The sequence below is a fragment of the Panthera onca genome, chromosome A3 (genome assembly GCF_046562875.1).
Source record: "Panthera onca isolate mPanOnc1 chromosome A3, mPanOnc1 haplotype 2, whole genome shotgun sequence".
Classification (NCBI taxonomy): Eukaryota; Metazoa; Chordata; class Mammalia; order Carnivora; family Felidae; genus Panthera; species Panthera onca.
In genome coordinates, this window is record NC_138341.1 from 125,158,758 (window position 1) to 125,173,495 (window position 14,738).

General features: G+C 49.4%; 2 protein-coding genes across 5 annotated transcripts; both read left to right on the forward strand.

Annotated features, from left to right (window-relative positions):
* The first annotated feature begins 383 nt into the window (after positions 1-383).
* Positions 384-9,955, forward strand: ZSWIM3 (zinc finger SWIM-type containing 3). Its single transcript, XM_060619301.3, has 2 exons — positions 384-538; positions 7,542-9,955. The coding sequence occupies exons 1-2, from the start codon at positions 384-386 to the stop codon at positions 9,475-9,477; spliced, it is 2,091 nt and encodes a 696-aa protein (XP_060475284.3). The 3' UTR covers positions 9,478-9,955.
* Positions 9,956-11,126: 1,171 nt separating this feature from the next.
* On the forward strand, positions 11,127-14,353 carry ZSWIM1 (zinc finger SWIM-type containing 1). 4 transcript variants are annotated; one of them, XM_060619374.3, is made up of 2 exons: positions 11,127-11,606; positions 12,338-14,353. In XM_060619374.3, the coding sequence occupies exon 2, from the start codon at positions 12,483-12,485 to the stop codon at positions 13,851-13,853; it is 1,371 nt and encodes a 456-aa protein (XP_060475357.1). In that variant the 5' UTR covers positions 11,127-11,606; positions 12,338-12,482; the 3' UTR covers positions 13,854-14,353. The 4 variants fall into 4 exon arrangements, with proteins under 4 accessions (XP_060475357.1, XP_081651483.1, XP_081651485.1 ...); XM_081795357.1 differs by having other exon boundaries at positions 11,127-11,539; XM_081795359.1 differs by having other exon boundaries at positions 11,127-11,493.
* Positions 14,354-14,738: the final 385 nt, after the last annotated feature.

Genomic DNA, 14,738 nt, shown 5'->3' on the forward strand with positions numbered 1-14,738 from the left:
AAAGCGGGATCCGAGTTATGATTGGCCAATGTTCCTGTCAGTCTTCGTGAGAGGGCGTCGATTTTTCCTCTAGCGACTGGAGAAAAGGAGTGCCAGTCCGGGAATCCCGTGTGTGATTGGGCGTGGCCGTGAGGGGGCGGAACCCGGGACTGGATAATAAGGGCTGAGTGTCATTTCCCCTCTGTCAGATAGCAAAGGCGCCCCCGGCCCCTGGTACCCCTCTCAGTCCTAGGGATCCTCCTGAGCTCCATAAGAGGCCATTCCGCCGGGGCCCACCCTTAAGGCATCCCGGACACACGCCAGCCTACGGGCCCTCCTAGTGTGACCTCTGACCCCTGGTGTTGGTCTTGGGACCAGCCCCCGGTGCGGGCTGCGGGGCGGCCATGGAGCTGGGCAGCTGCTTCAAAACCTACGAGGACTTCAAGGAGTGCTTCAGCGCCTACAAAAAGGAGAACAGGTGCTCCTTCATTCTCAGGGACTGCGTCTCCGTCCGCTTCCACAACCTCAACCACGGCACGTCAATCCGCGAGGACATCCTGTAAGGGCGGGGCGGGGGCGGGGGCGGGGGCGGGGCAGGGGGGTGGGGAGGAGGCCGGACTGTCCCCTGGTGGGAGGCCTGGACGTGGAGGGAGTGCAGTTGGGCCCTGGTGTCTTAGCATTCAACAGGGCGCTGAGCACCTGCCCTGTGCCTGGTGAAAAGAGCCAAAGCTTCACAGGCATCGCTTTTTGACCACCCACTTCCCCTCCACTCATTCACTCCATTACAGCTTCCCCGGAATAACTGTAATTTGTCCCATTTTTTGAGCACCTGCGGTATCCCTAGCTCAAAGTACACTGATTTCACAAATGGATTAAAAAAAACCAAAAAACAAAAAAAAAACGCTTTCGCGGTGATTCCCTTCATCAGTGTTCTCTTTACCAGGCAATTAACGCGGTCAGTTGTGGATTGGTTTGTTCATTCATTCATTCGTTTTGTAAATGGTCCCTGAGCTTCTGAGATGCACAGCCGTTTTCCAAACGTTCCCCCATGCCCCAGGCATCCTTCTCCGTTGTGTGCGTGCTTTACCCCGCAGGGCCGAATTGAGAATGATAGACAAAAGCTATTTTTTGCCATCTGGCAGCGGAGAAAACAGGCCGAGAGGCTAAGAAAAGGGTTGACAACTCAGTTGTCTTCAGGGTTCAGGTGAAACAGCCCCGGGTAAGAAAGTTCAACTTTTAATTTCACCATAAGAGAAAGAATGATGAAATAACCACAGACACCAGGTCTCTGCAGCAGGGACCAGGGAAGTGGGACTTGGGCAAAATGGAGAGCAGGCCCTATCTAATCAGCCGCAGCTAATGGCCGCCGTGTGAAAATGAAGATCCCCCGTGGCCAGGCTTCGGGGCAAGGGAAGTCAGACATCCAGGCTTTAGGTCAGTTTCTCCACTTTTTAAAAATTGAAAATCGGGTCCAATTCGAACACAGTCCACGTGGGCCAAGTCAAAGCTGCATGGGCAGAGTGTCTCTCTCTAAATTATTCTAGGCAGTTAAGGGAGAGGTGAAAAGCTCATCTTGAGTCTGTTGGACCTTGATTGTTTTCAGCTCAAAATAATCCACACGTCCAAGTAGCAAATTCTGGGGCAGCCTGCCCTAAACCCCATCAAGGAGTTAAAAAGAGAGCTCTGGAGTCAGAAAGACAGGCTTTACACTTGAGTTGGGGCAAGACTTAATTTCTGTGACGGTTTAATCCTCTAAACTGAAGTGGATATGGTAAAGGTCAAATAACCGAACGCACGTAGGAGCGGAAGCGTGGTGCTCAGTTTCTCAGCGCTCAGTTGCAATCAGTACATGGTAGAAAGCGATACTTTGACTCAGTACTTTGAGAATCACATGTGCTGCGGGAATTATCACTAGACCACCAAAAGTCCCACTCAACTGGGAGATTTCGATGCTTTTATGCCCGGTTTTCCCTCTCATATTTTTATATATGGCAGTTGTGTTTTTGCTTTTGTTATGTCTTTTGGGGAGGATTGATAATTCTTCAAACAGTCCAGGAAGTATTCTCATGTCTCTCTCCATTGCCATTCGGTTTAATAGCTACCTTTTTTTGGAACATTTTTGGGGGCCGCATTCCAGAGATTGTGCTAAGAACTTTACAGGCATTGTTTTATTTAATCCTCATTACACCCTGTGAACTAGGCCCTTGTTACCCGATTTTTCATTTTCTATGTATCCATAGTCACAAGGCCGAGTAGGAAAGCAATGTCCTACAAAAGTCTTGCTAATAAACCAGCCACTTATAAAATTAGTCACTACTTAATAATTTCCTGCTTATCCCTACCAGTCCCATTAATATCTTTGGCAGTCAGTTTCTGGCTAATCAATAAGTGTGGTAAACATCAGGATAATACAATGGAGATAAAACTAACTGCAAACAAAAATTACACCTCTCCCAAGAGCAAGACTTCGTGAAATCTCTGAAAGTAATGAGAACTCCTTACTTACATCACCCTCAGCCTGACACCAGTGAACAAGAGGAGAAGAAAAATGAGCAAAGATGATGATGTGATAGGAATTTGACAAACGAAGGATTTGCATAGCAAAGAATAAAATTAGGCCTTTGGGAAACCTGATAAAGCCCAGGAATGTTTTAGTAAAACTGACCTTTCCGTGTTGTAAAAGTGAGACAGGAAATAAAATATCTTAGTGTTTGAGGGGAAATGCACCAGGAAAAAAAAAAAAACAAAAAAACAACAGTTGACACTGTAAGTTATTCTTGGATTATTTTAAGAATTGGTATATAGCTGCCATTATAACCTATGTTTTGTTAAAGATAATATGAACTTCATAATTTCAGGCTCCTATTTCAAGATAAAGTTCCTCTCAAATCTTTTTCCCCCTCTATTTACTATCATATGTTGTTTCTGAGGGATAGTTTTGGCTGCAATTAACTGAAAACTCTGACTCAAAATGGCTTATTTCTTAGAAGCCTAGAGGTGGGTCTGTGAAGGTGATTGTTTCCATGGCCCTGGCTTTTTGTTTCTTACTGCTCTGCCATCCTCAGGTCTCAGCTTGGTACAGATGCAGGGGTCACATCCAAATGAAAAGCCTTCCTCAGTTTCCTGCAGATTTCCTATCCTGTTTCTTTCTCCAGAATTGGGCCAGTATCCATGCCCATTCCCAATGAGATGAGCTCAATTGGCTTAGACTAGCCCTGAAGTACTTAGCTTTGTGGGGGAGTAATGGCAACCCAAATTAAGTTGGCTTTCTGTTGGGAAGGAAGAAGGGGGCTAAGGGCAACCCACAGATCCAGTCACAACCTTTTGAATGAATTCACTTCGTAGTGGTTCTGATTGGTTTTGGATCAGGTACCGACTTTTACAGACCAGTCAGTACTCTTGCTATTTCTAACTTCTTGTTATTTCTAATTTACAGATTAGGAGTTGAAGACTCAGAGGAAGTGAAATGACTTGTCCAAGTTCACACAGCTAATAAGTGGTAGAGCTAGAATTTAAACTCAGATCTTCTGACTCTGAGTCTTGTTCCTAACTCAGGTTATATTTTCTAAAATGGCTTTACCGCACCTATAAAGATCCTAGTATTGCTCAAGGTGCGATCTACACACAAGGACACAAATCTTATGTAAAATTAAAAGGCTTAGTTAATCTGTACCAATCCCTATAGAGTGAATCACTGTTCGGTCAGTTATAAATATATTGCTTGTACCTCTCTTTAACCATTCACTTAATTTTGACTTTACTGGCTACCTATGTAATTCTCTCTCTGCTCTCTAAGTCTAGAGAGTCTAGAGTCTCTAACTCTAGACTTAGAGAGCAGAGACTGGCTAATTAGTTTGTGTAGCAATTAGTATAGTGTTCGGTACATAGCAGGACTTGGTAAATGTTTGAAATTAAACAAAGGACTTGTCCATAGTTAGTAAAAGTAGTTGTGCTCGGACTAGAAGCCAAGTTGTTGGACAGAACCCTCTCAGTGGTCTTCCTAGTATACTTTTCATGTTTTATAAGGAGAACCTTCTGTGCCATAGTCAATCATTTAATTCTCATTCAGTACACGTGCTTAGAGCACCGGGTGTGCTCCACGCGTGGGAGCAGGCACTGGGAGCACACTGGTGGTGCTGTCCGGTAGGGAATACAGACACCTGCAAAGTACATGGGAAGCAAGGCTGGCTGACTCCCTGCCTCCAGATCCTGGCTGGGCACCCTTAGATATAAGCAGTCAGGGGGATTCAGAAAGGTGTGAAACCATGTTCCTGTCTTGAAGGGAGTCAATGCTTTAACTTAGACAACTAAGTACAGATGAAAATAACCGCAGTGCTCAACGAATTCTTAACAAAAGATTTGTATATCTCACTGTATGTCAGTGCTATCTCAATAAAAAAGATTGAACGAAGCGGGGGAAAAAATAACAGACTTCAGCCTAGTACCCATTATGTTTGAAACATACGATGCCAACAAAGACATTATGTTTACAGATCTTTAAGCAAGTTATTGAACCTGAACAGTGTGTTGAGGGTCGGGTATTCTGAAAAAGGAGAAATATTTTGAAAGCGGACAGGCAGCATAAGGGTTAACTACACAGACTGTAGCCAAGCAGGCTTAGTTCAAATCCCAGATCCCCATCCTTGAGAACATTTTAAAGCCTGTTTCCCCATCTGTAAAATGAGGATAATAGAACCCTTTTCCTAGTATAAAGTGATGCATGTTAGGGGTTTAATATAGCCTGGCATAGAATACCTTAGTACATGTAGTACTGGTAGGAAAGAATGGAAAACACTTGTTAACATATTGGATATAGACACAGAGAAGGAGGAATTAAGAACAAGGCCAAGGTTTCCTCCCCTGGAGGCATAGTCAGTCATTAATGGAACCAGGAAAGGTTTGAAAAAGCTTTATGGCTAACGTTCTCCAGTATCTTTCTTTTTTTTTTTTTTTGGACAAGGCTAACATGCACTAAGAGCATGCAAATTCCATCTAATTTGATGAACTAGGGCCATGCTAAGATATGGAGCCAGCAAAAGGGCAGGGCCCAATCTACGGGCTTGTGGAAGGCTTTCTAGAAGAGGTGACCGTTCCACGTAGTCCTGAAGGGTGAGTAAGCTTTGAGGTGAAGGCAGGTGGGAAGGGTGTTCCAGAGAGAGACAAACACGAGCACAGGCAGAGAAGTGAGACCTAGCATAACGAATGCAGGAAGCTGTAGACACTTTGTCTTTCTAGGGCACAAAAAAAGAAGATGGTGAGGGGGTGGAAAAGGAGACTGGGAATGTAGGCAGAAGCCACACTGCGGCCACCACTGACTGGCCTTGCCATACTATTGGACTGCTCCAGCCCCTTCCCAGCCCTGACCTGGGGATGGTGTCGTAGCCCCAGCACTGTGCACACAACAGGTGCAGGCATTTTCAGCCCACTCCGCCCTATTATTGCAGGCCTGGCGTATCCTGTTTTTCTAAGCTTACCCCACAGAGTGGGCAGACAGGACCAGCCGGATTAGAGTGTTTGGAAAAGAGTTAGTGAGGTGCCCAGGCTGTGTCATTGCATGCCAGGGGCTGAGAGTTTTTCCCCTTCTCTCCTGGTCTTTGGGCCGGGACACTCCCTGAAGAGGCAGGGTTGTAACCTGTCCCACCCATGATCTATGCGTCATTCACCTAGTACATCTTTGATAAGCATCTGCTGAAGGAATAACATTGTTAGGTGCTTGGAATACACTGAGAAGTAACTCAGTCCTGCCGCTTCATGACAGCCCCATCCAATTGTTTTTTGTTTTCTTTTTTTAGTTTATTTATTTTTTTTTTTTTAATTTTTTTTTTTTCAACGTTTTTTATTTATTTTTGGGACAGAGAGAGACAGAGCATGAACGGGGGAGGGGCAGAGAGAGAGGGAGACACAGAATCGGAAACAGGCTCCAGGCTTCGAGCCATCAGCCCAGAGCCTGACGCGGGGCTCGAACTCACAGACCGTGAGATCGTGACCTGGCTGAAGTCGGACGCTTAACCGACTGCGCCACCCAGGCGCCCCATATTTTTGAAAGAGAGCGAGAGAGAGAGAGAGCGCGCAAGGGGGGAGGGGCAGGGAGAGAGGGAGAGAGGGAGACAAAGAATCCAAAGCAGGCTCCAGGCTCTGAGCTGTCAGTGCAGAGCCCGACATGGGACTCAAAGCCATGAATCTTGAGATCGTGACCTGAGCCAAAGTTGGACGCTTAACCGACTGAACCACCCAGGCACCCCCTAGCCCCATCCAATTGTAAAGGTACTTTATAAACACCCGATAGAGTGTCACAAGGCATAGGAACTATAATAACAGTAGCCAGGCTCTGGGCTAAATATTGTGTCTGTGGCTTATTTAACCTTCATAACAATCTTATTAAAAGAGTCTCATTTTATGTGTGATGTTCTTCATAAAACAGTCTCATCATAAAGTGATTTGCCCAAGGTCAAGGAGCTTCTGAGTGCTAGAGCCCTGATTACTATCCAGGCAGTCGGCCTCCAGGGTCTCCACTGTGTAACCACTAGGTATACTGCCCCCCAGAGACGATTTTGAGCCTTTTGTGTTAAGTAAATGCTACGAATTCAGAGAAAGGAGCAGTTACTATGGGTTGAAAACATCCACAAAGGCTTCCTGGGGAAGGTGGGAGCTGATTTGGCCTTGAAGCTTGGGTTGAATGGGGATAGGAAGAGGAAAAGAGCAGAGATTCAATTTATTGACTCTTCTCCTTTGAATCCTCACTCTCAGCCCAGAATGGCAAAACTGGTAGGGACCTGAAGATCATCTAGCCCAGGGGTTCTCAAACTCTCCTAGGATTTGGACATTTTTCCTTAGATGAAAGATGAATAGAGATCTTTCCTCCGAGAGAGGGCCACTTGTATCTTTGCTGTCTGGAGGAGTAGGAGGCAAAGGTAATAGTTCCCAAAAGGCAGGAATGAAGGGGATATATATTTTTTTAAGTTTATTTATTTTGAGAGGGTGAGCGAGAGGGGTGGGGGAGAGTGAGAGCGGGGGGGGGGGGGCAGAGAGAGAGAGAGAGAGAGAGAGAGAGAGAGAGGGAATCCCAAGCAGCCAAGCAGGCTCCTCACTGTCAACACAGAGCCCGACGCTGTGCTCAAACTCATGAACCTCCAAGACCATGACCTGAGCCAAAATCAAGAGTCAGATGCTTAACTGACTGAGCCACCCAGGGGCCCCAGAGGCAACGTTTTAAACAGTGCATAATCAGCCGGCCTGCTGCTGCTGCCTCTTGTCTGTTTTCTCTCCCGTCTGGTCTCACAGTGAATCCCTGGGAGCTTCAGCTGGGCCACAGAGAGTGCATGGAAGGAGTGGGGCTTTAAACTGCTATACATGAGAATGGATGCGGTGTTAGTTGGACAGGGTCCTGACAAAAGACACCGAATTGGGATTGGAGGATGAATGTCAGTCTTCCTTCCCTACACCCTACACTGCCTCGTGGTCTCTGGAAAACCCATCAGTCACTGTAAATCCCTCCAGGGTCTTGTCTTATAAGGGAAAGGGGTGGGCAGTACCTTTCTCACTGTCACATCTACCTTCCCTAGATACATGCAGGTGAAATTTGTCTGTATTCGGACCCAGTCAAACAGGAAGAGAACATCAGAGGCAGACATGTGCCCAGCATACTTGCTCCTGCGGTACAATGAGAAACTGGATCGACTATTCATTAGTGAACTCAACACCCAGCATGTCCATGTTGATTCCAAAACTGCAGGACCCAGAGGAGACACCACTGGCAAACCTCAAAAGACCATGTACCTGCAGAAACCCCAGCCTGAGCAGCCTGCGACCAAGAAAGACCTTGACCTAGCCAAGAAGTCCCCCGTTGAACCATCATTTTGCTTAGACAAGGTCCAAGCACCCTCAAAGCCAGAGCAGGAGGGCATCACTCCTTCTGACCTGGCCAAGATAGCAAAAGTGATGAAAAACTTTCTTAAGGTGGATGAGGGTTCCATGGCCTCTCTCAGCGTGGGCAACAGCCAAGACCTGGACCGGCTCAGCTTCCAGAGCAGCAAGATGACCGATCTGTTTATCCGCTTCCCAGAGAATCTCCTGCTACACCGCGTGGAGAACACCCAGGGCCACATCCTCTATGCTTTCTTGGTGGAGAACAAGGAGCGAGAGGGCCGAGTGGTACACTTTGCCGTGCTCAAGGCTGAGACAGCTACCTCCGTGGCCAAGATGCTGAGTATCTTCACAGAGTTCAACACAGACTGGCCCAAGGTCAAGGTGGTCTTTGTGGACCCGTCCTTCCCCCATCGAGCCATCCTGCAGGAGATCTTCCCTGCTGCCCGCATCCTCCTGTCCATCTACCACACCACCCGGCTCTTGGAGAAGAAGTTGCATCGTAGTTCGGCAAATCCATCCTTTAAAAGGCTCATGAAGGAAGCCCTGCGGGAGGCTGTGTTTGTCACTTCTGATGCCAGCCTGCAAAATCTCTGTCAGATGTCCCAAGCCCTACTGGACGAGGAGCTCTTCAGCTTCCTGCAGGCCCACTGGTTCTCCTGTGAGCTGCTGTGGTACATGCACGTGAGGAAAGGCCTGCACGCGTGTAACACGTACATGGACAGCCTAGACGTTGTCACCAGCAAGGTGTCCAGCCTCTTTCGGGAACAGCAGTCCCTGCTGGACTGCATCCTCCGCTTTGTGGATTATATAGACTTCTTTAATACCAAAGGCTTGAAAAACTTGCCCACAGCTCCTCCCAAGTTAAAAAGAGCCCGACCAGCCAGCATGCCGCCAAAGTCCAAGAAGGCATTTGGAGTCTGTGGGGGGAGCCTCACCAGGCTCCCTGTGGAAAAGACAAAGCCAGAGCCACAGCGGGCGCCGTTGCAGCAGCAGCCACAGGTGCAGCCCTCCCAGGAGGGCATGCTAGACACCTTGCACGGGAGTGGCTCTGAACTGGCCTATAAGCTGTGCCACAATGAGTGGGAGGTGGTGCAGAACTCCACCCACCTGGTGGACGTGGCTGGCTCCTCTGTGGACATTCAGCTACTAGAGGATTCTCACCAGGTGAGCAAGGATGGCTGTAGCTGCAGCTGTTCCTTTCAACAGTGGTACCACCTGCCATGCCGGCACATTTTGGCCCTGCTGCACACCAGCCAGAAGCCTGTGGGTGAAGCCATGGTGTGCCGCCGGTGGCAGAAGAGGTACCAGCACCTCCTTGGGCCCAGTGGGGAGCTCCGGGACCCTGTTGCGGTCCCGAACACAGGCCAGCCTGGGAAGCAAGGACGGAGCGATGTGATTCAGGACCTCAGCAGGGAGCTGGCAAACCTGCTAATGCAGAGTGAGGGGCCAGAGCTGGAGGAGCGCTGTTCCACCCTGCGCAAGATTGTGGACATCTGGGCTGACCCCTGCCAGCCGCCCGAGCCCAGTCAGCAGCCGGAGGACTTCAAGGATGTGGGCCGCCTCCCTTTCCTCTGGGGAAAGCAAGAGGAAGGCGAGGGGCTCCCGCTTGCTGGAGCCACGATTCATGATTAAGGCACTTGCACGGGCACATTGGACCACAGGCCCCTCTCCTTGGAAGTCTGAGAACTCAAAGTGGGCAGGCCGTGCCAGGGGTCAGCATTTTAACCAATGTCTTCCTAGGTAGGGCTAGGAAGATTGTTACAACAGGGAGAAGAGGAACCCCACTATGTGACAGTCCTCTGAATCCACCCCATTTCTGCCCTACCTTTGTCATTCCTCGGGAACCTCGTTCATTGTCAAGGCCAAAGTTATCTCCATGCTGAAAGGTCACCCACCCCTCTTTCTGCCCTGACTCCTGAGATCAGATCTTACTCCTGTCGGAGGGATGAATTCCTGCCCCAGGATAGGGTGAGACGAAATATACCTGGTAAAAGGACCTGTTTCCAGGGACAAAGGGATGGAGGGTGATCCTTAGCTGTTGCTGCTCTTTACAAAGAATCTGTTATTTGTACTTATTTTTATTCATATTAAATAAAGTTTTGGTTTTTGTTTTTTTTTTTAATAAAATCAAATAAGCAGGGAAAATGTGTGCTGCTTGAACAGGGAAGGAACCTAATGGGGGTTGTAGAGCCAAACAGAATCTGATGCCTTAAATTCAAAGACTTAGGAGTCCGCCACTGACTTCATCTTCTTGCTACCAACCAAGCCATCGACACTGATTTCAGGCTGCCTAGAATTCTAGCAGGAGGAGTCCAAACAGACGAGGGGGGTGGGGGCTAGACTCCACAGCCTGAACTTGCTGGCAGACTGTGGGCAAGTTTCTAATTTCTTTGACCCCAGGTTTCTCACCTGTAAAAATAAATGTTGGCCTGTTCGAATCCCAATTTACCCTCTAGATTTATACAAACAGAACATTTTCTTCCTTTTTTTTTTTTTTTTAAAGTGTAGTTACTTATTTTGAGAGAGAGCAGGGGATGGGCAGAGAGAGCGGGGAGAGAGAGAATCCTAAGCAGTCTTCCCGCTGTCAGCGCAGAGTCCCAGCCAGGGCTTGATTTTACAAACCGTGAGATTATGACCCCAGCCGAAATCGAAAGTCAGAGGCTTAACTGACTGAGCCACCCGGACGCCCCCGGTTCAGTTTTAAGCACCAGCATGGACTTTTGTTGTTGTTGCTGGTTGGTAATTTTAACCACCTAAAGCTGGGAAGCTACCCAGCTGTCCAAGATACCACCTTCAGGGGAACCGAGGTCAAAGTTAGCAGTCGGTCTTGCCTCTTGCTTGCACCAGGATCTTGAGTCACAGCCCCTTTCTGGATCTCTTTCTTCTGTAGACCACTGGAAGGGGTGGGGCTGCGCAACACCAAGGTTCAGCTCTCTCAAGGAGATCTGGATTTCCTCTACTCTAAGGGTTGGGCCCCTGACCCCTGGTGGAGAGGGCAGAATTTGAGACCTGGGCCTCCATCTCCCCATTAGGCAGAAGATACAGTACAACTGCATAGGCACCTTTTCCTATCCCCCGGGGCTTTGGAATTTGGCCAGAAAAGAAAAAAAAAAAATCCATAAAGCACTGCAATTTATTTTCCTTTTCATTTTCGGCCTCTGAGGAGTTTCCATAGTAACAGGCTCTTCCAGAGTCTTCTCCCCAGACGCGGGGCTCCGGAGTTCCAGCTTCAGAGCTTAGGCTTGCCAGGATGCTAGTATCTTCGGGCTTTCATTGGTCACCGCCAGCCGAGCCCCTCGTAACCCTAGGAACAGCACCCGCCCACAAATCGCCAGGCTACGATTGGTCTATGCCCCAAAGATCGACCGCGAACTCTTCAGGCCATTGGTCCGAGTCACGGCGAAGCTGGCGCCGCGGTTGGTGAGCCTAGAGGTCAGTCAGAGTCAGGCAGGGTCAAATAGGGAGACATGGCGACGGAGCCAGGCAGTGGGTGAGTGATTTCTGAAGGGGTGGAGGTGTGAGGCAGTTGATGACCGCGGTCAGCCGTGACACAGCCCCCAAAGGGGTGGGAGGTTGACTTCTCTTCTGGCTCCGGCCGGACTCCGAATGGGAACGTCTGACATCTACATCCTCCCACCCGGGTTAGAGGTGAGAGGTCAGAGGCTGCGGCCCCTCTCTGGTGTTTGGACCTCAGGTACTGTGTGGAAAGCAGTCAGGATCCGAAGTCAAAGACTCAGCTTCCGGCTACTTACAGAGTAATGGTGGGCAAGTCACTTAACCTCTTTGAACCTCAGTTTCTTATCTGTAGAATGGGGACAGTAACCCGATTTGGGGCCAAATAGAGGCAACATTTGAACAGAGTACTGCAGTTAATAGAGGGATTAATGGAGAGGCAGGAGAAGCCAAGCACATTTGATAGCCCCTGTTCGTGGTTCAAGGGGTTGAGGCTCAGAGGGAGTGTCACTGACTTGCCCAGAATCATACAATTTTGGGGGCAATCAGTTCGCTTGTATATACCAGGACCAAATGGAAGAATGGATGCCAGCAGTAATTTGCAAATATAAAGCACTAAACAGATATTTAAAATGCTGTTAAAAAAAAAAAAAAAAAAAAAGGCCACATGCACCTCCAGCCTTCACGCCCATTTCAATCTCTTGGAACTGAATTTTCCTATGGCCACCTTACCAATTGGTCTCAGCTCCAATGTCATCCTCTCTCCCCACCCAGAGAGAGCTTCCCTGGCCACCTTAGCCAAAGTATCCCTTCCTCCCCCACCTTACTCTCTACCTGTTACCCAGTTTTGTGGTCTTTGTAACCTTCCTTATTTGTTATATCTTTATCTCTTTACACATTTATTGTATATCTCCCCCAGAACAGTAAGCAATACTGTCACAGTAATAAGCAATACTTACATAGTAAGCAATATTGTCTGGATACATAATTGAAGAGCTGAGCCCCTACTATTGCCTTAAACTTGTGTTCCTCTCCCTAGGCCCATCTTCGGAACAAGATCTGGGAACTACAGTCCAGCCTCAGGCTTCAACTTAGTTGGAGCTTGAGATCCTGAGAGTCTCCTGGACAGCAGCCTTGCAGAGAAAGTACTTTGACCTTGGCATCCAGACATCTCCCATCTCCCCATGGCCCTGTCAATGCTGAATGAGCTCCTGATTGAGGACCCAAACCCACCTATGCTACTGTATCAGATTAGCAAGACTGCTGAGTTAGATACCCTCAACTACCAGAGCTGCTTTATGCAAGGTGTCTTTGCCCATTTCCCTGAGATCTTATTTATCCACCGGACCTATAACCCAGTGGGCAAGGTGCTATATACCTTCCTGGTAGATGGACCTCGGGTGCAGCTGGAGGGTCATCTTGCCCGGGCCGTCTACTTCGCCATTCCTGCCAAGGAGGATGCTGAAGGCCTGGCCCAGATGTTCCAGGTGTTTAAGAAGTTTAACCCAGCATGGGAGAGAGTCTGTACTATCCTGGTGGATCCCCACTTCCTCCCCCTGCCCACCCTCACTATGGAGTTCCCCGCAGCCGAGGTTCTGCTCTCAGCCTTCCACATCTGTAAGTTCCTCCAGGGCAAGTTCTATCAGCTGTCCCTTGAACAGCCTGTGGAGAGGGTGCTCCTCACTTCCCTGCAGAGCACGATGTGCTCGGCCACAGCTGGCAACCTGAGGAAGTTGTATACGCTCCTGAGCAGCTGCATCCCTCCGGCCCAGCTGCCCGAGCTCCACTCGCACTGGCTGCTCAATGACCGCATCTGGCTGGCCCACCGCTGGAGAAGCCGGGCTGAGAGCAGCCGCTACTTCCAGGGCCTGGAGGTCACCACCCGTGTCCTCAGCCAGTTCTTTGGCACCACCCCGTGTGTGGAACAAGGCATGACCTTGCTGCTCCGATACATGCAGCAGAACTCTGGAGACATGGCAAGCTCCAGCCTGGGCCTGAGTCCCCAGAACAACCACGCCCCCTTAGACGTCAGCCCTGAAAGCCCCAGAGTGGAGCAGTTAGTAGAAGCCCGCATCCAGCACTCCCTCAATGCCATCTGCACGGGGCCCGCAGCCCAGCTCTGCCTGGGGGAGCTTGCTGTGGTCCAGAAATCGGTGCACCTCATTGGCTCCGGCTCAGAAAAGGTGAACATACAGATCCTGGAGGACACCCATAGGGTGCAGCCTCAGCCCCCTGCCAGCTGCAGCTGCTACTTTAACCAGGCCTTCCACCTGCCCTGCCGCCACATCCTAGCCCTGCTCAGTGCCCGCCACCAGGTGCTCCAGCCCGACATGCTGCCAGCCCAGTGGACAGCAGGCTGTGCCGCCAGTCTAGACGACATCCTGGGCAGCAAGTGGAGTGAGACGCTGGATAAGCACTTGGCCGTGGCGCTCCTCACTGAGGAGGTGAGTCAGCTCTTGCAGCACTGCAGCCAGGAGGAGTTCGAACGGAGGTACAGCACCTTGCGGGAACTGGCCGACAGCTGGATCGGCCCTTATGAGCAGGTCCAGCTCTGATTACCCTGTGCCCGGAGATGCTCACACACGCGTACACACTCACATCCACCCCGACACACACACACCAACATGCACTCACACTGTTGTACTTCCATGGGCCCTCCCTCCAGGAAAGGACAAGGCTCTTCTATTCTACTGCAGACTGCTACCTAAAATGTGTCTCGTTCCCGAAGACAGGAGTCAGCAAACTTTTTCTGTAAAGGACCTAGCAGTAAATACTCTAGACTTTGCTGGCCACAGTCTCTGCTGTATATTCTTGGCTTGGTTTTGCGTTGACGGCCTTTTCAGAAGGTTAAAAACCATTCTTAGCCCAAGGGCCTTGCAAAAACAGGTGACCCCCTGCTCTAGGATAAGACACTGAGTGGAGATCAAGGGCAGGGGCCTGGTAACAGCTTCCCCAGTCATTAGATGATTCACCTGACCCACAGAGAAGGTGGATCCCAGCCTTTGTCCCCTAACCCCCACCCAGAGGTCATTAAAGTCAAATGTTGCCTATTCCAGCACTTGTCTAGTTTTTTGTCTTCTAGAAGGCAGCAGAGCAAATATCGCAGAAAGACTTTGGAGTCTGACACTACATGCAAATCCTGGTTCCTTGCCTGATTTCTGAGGCCTAGTTGTGCCTGCTACTAGCTCTGAGACTTCAGGCAAGACACCCTTAAAAAGGCTCAATCTGTTCATCTGTAAAAATGGAGATCGCACAGCATTGGCAAGACGAAAGGAGAGCCTGCGTGTAATGGGCCCAGTGCCCAGTGGGTGCTCAAATAACTGTTCATTTTCCTTCCTTGCCTCTGCTCCCATCACCTGCCCTCAGCTGGCCGGGAAATGTAAGGCAAGAGGAAAATTCACATTGCCTAGGACGTTGTACAAGAAATCTTGATCGGATCC